Here is a 565-nt window from a genome sequence, read left to right on the forward strand (position 1 = left end):
CACACTCAAGGCAACGGGTGCCTTGCGGGGCCTTAAATGGGAGACTGTCCACGTTGACCCANCTAGGGGCAAAAGTGAATCTGCTTGTATCTCAAGTGTGCACTTTATCAGCTCTTACTGACTAGGGTGGGAATTCATACACTTTCCTGCAGCATTATTGTCAGGAAAGCCTGTCCTTCAAACACCTTTTCTACATGAGAACTCCTTTGTGCTGTTCACAACGCTGATCCAGAATGACTTCTAATTCTCCGCCCCAGTTAGTGTCTCCGTGCCATAAGTATTTGTATTTGCACGAGTGTGGCTGCAGCTCCNGTCCTTGGTCATTTCTGAATTTTCGCAGTGAGGCCCTACCTCAGTGATCCTGTTAGATCCTGCAAAGTCGTGGTCAGAAAACCAGTTGAAGAAGTTAACACTGCTGTTGTGGTGCCTGCGGCTATAAGCCTCATGTTCATAATCCTGATACCACTGAACTGGAGTGGAATGAGATGCCCTATATCCTGCAGGAAAGAAAAGTATACAGGAAGGGGTTGGAGCATGCTGACAATGATAAACCCAACACCTTCAC

General features: G+C 47.2%; 1 protein-coding gene across 1 annotated transcript in view; it reads right to left on the reverse strand.

Moving 5' to 3' along the window:
* Positions 1-240: 240 nt before the first annotated feature.
* The window catches only part of LOC103581743 (testis-specific Y-encoded protein 4-like), a gene marked incomplete at its 5' end in the record, with an annotated part of 3,421 nt that continues 3,096 nt past the window's right edge, over positions 241-565 (reverse strand). The window contains one exon of the mRNA XM_008563502.1: positions 241-537. Coding sequence (XP_008561724.1) covers positions 241-537 — 297 coding nt within the window. The remainder of the gene's footprint in view (positions 538-565) is intronic.

This window comes from Galeopterus variegatus, unplaced genomic scaffold (genome assembly GCF_000696425.1).
Source record: "Galeopterus variegatus unplaced genomic scaffold, G_variegatus-3.0.2 Scaffold13836, whole genome shotgun sequence".
Classification (NCBI taxonomy): domain Eukaryota; kingdom Metazoa; phylum Chordata; class Mammalia; order Dermoptera; family Cynocephalidae; genus Galeopterus; species Galeopterus variegatus.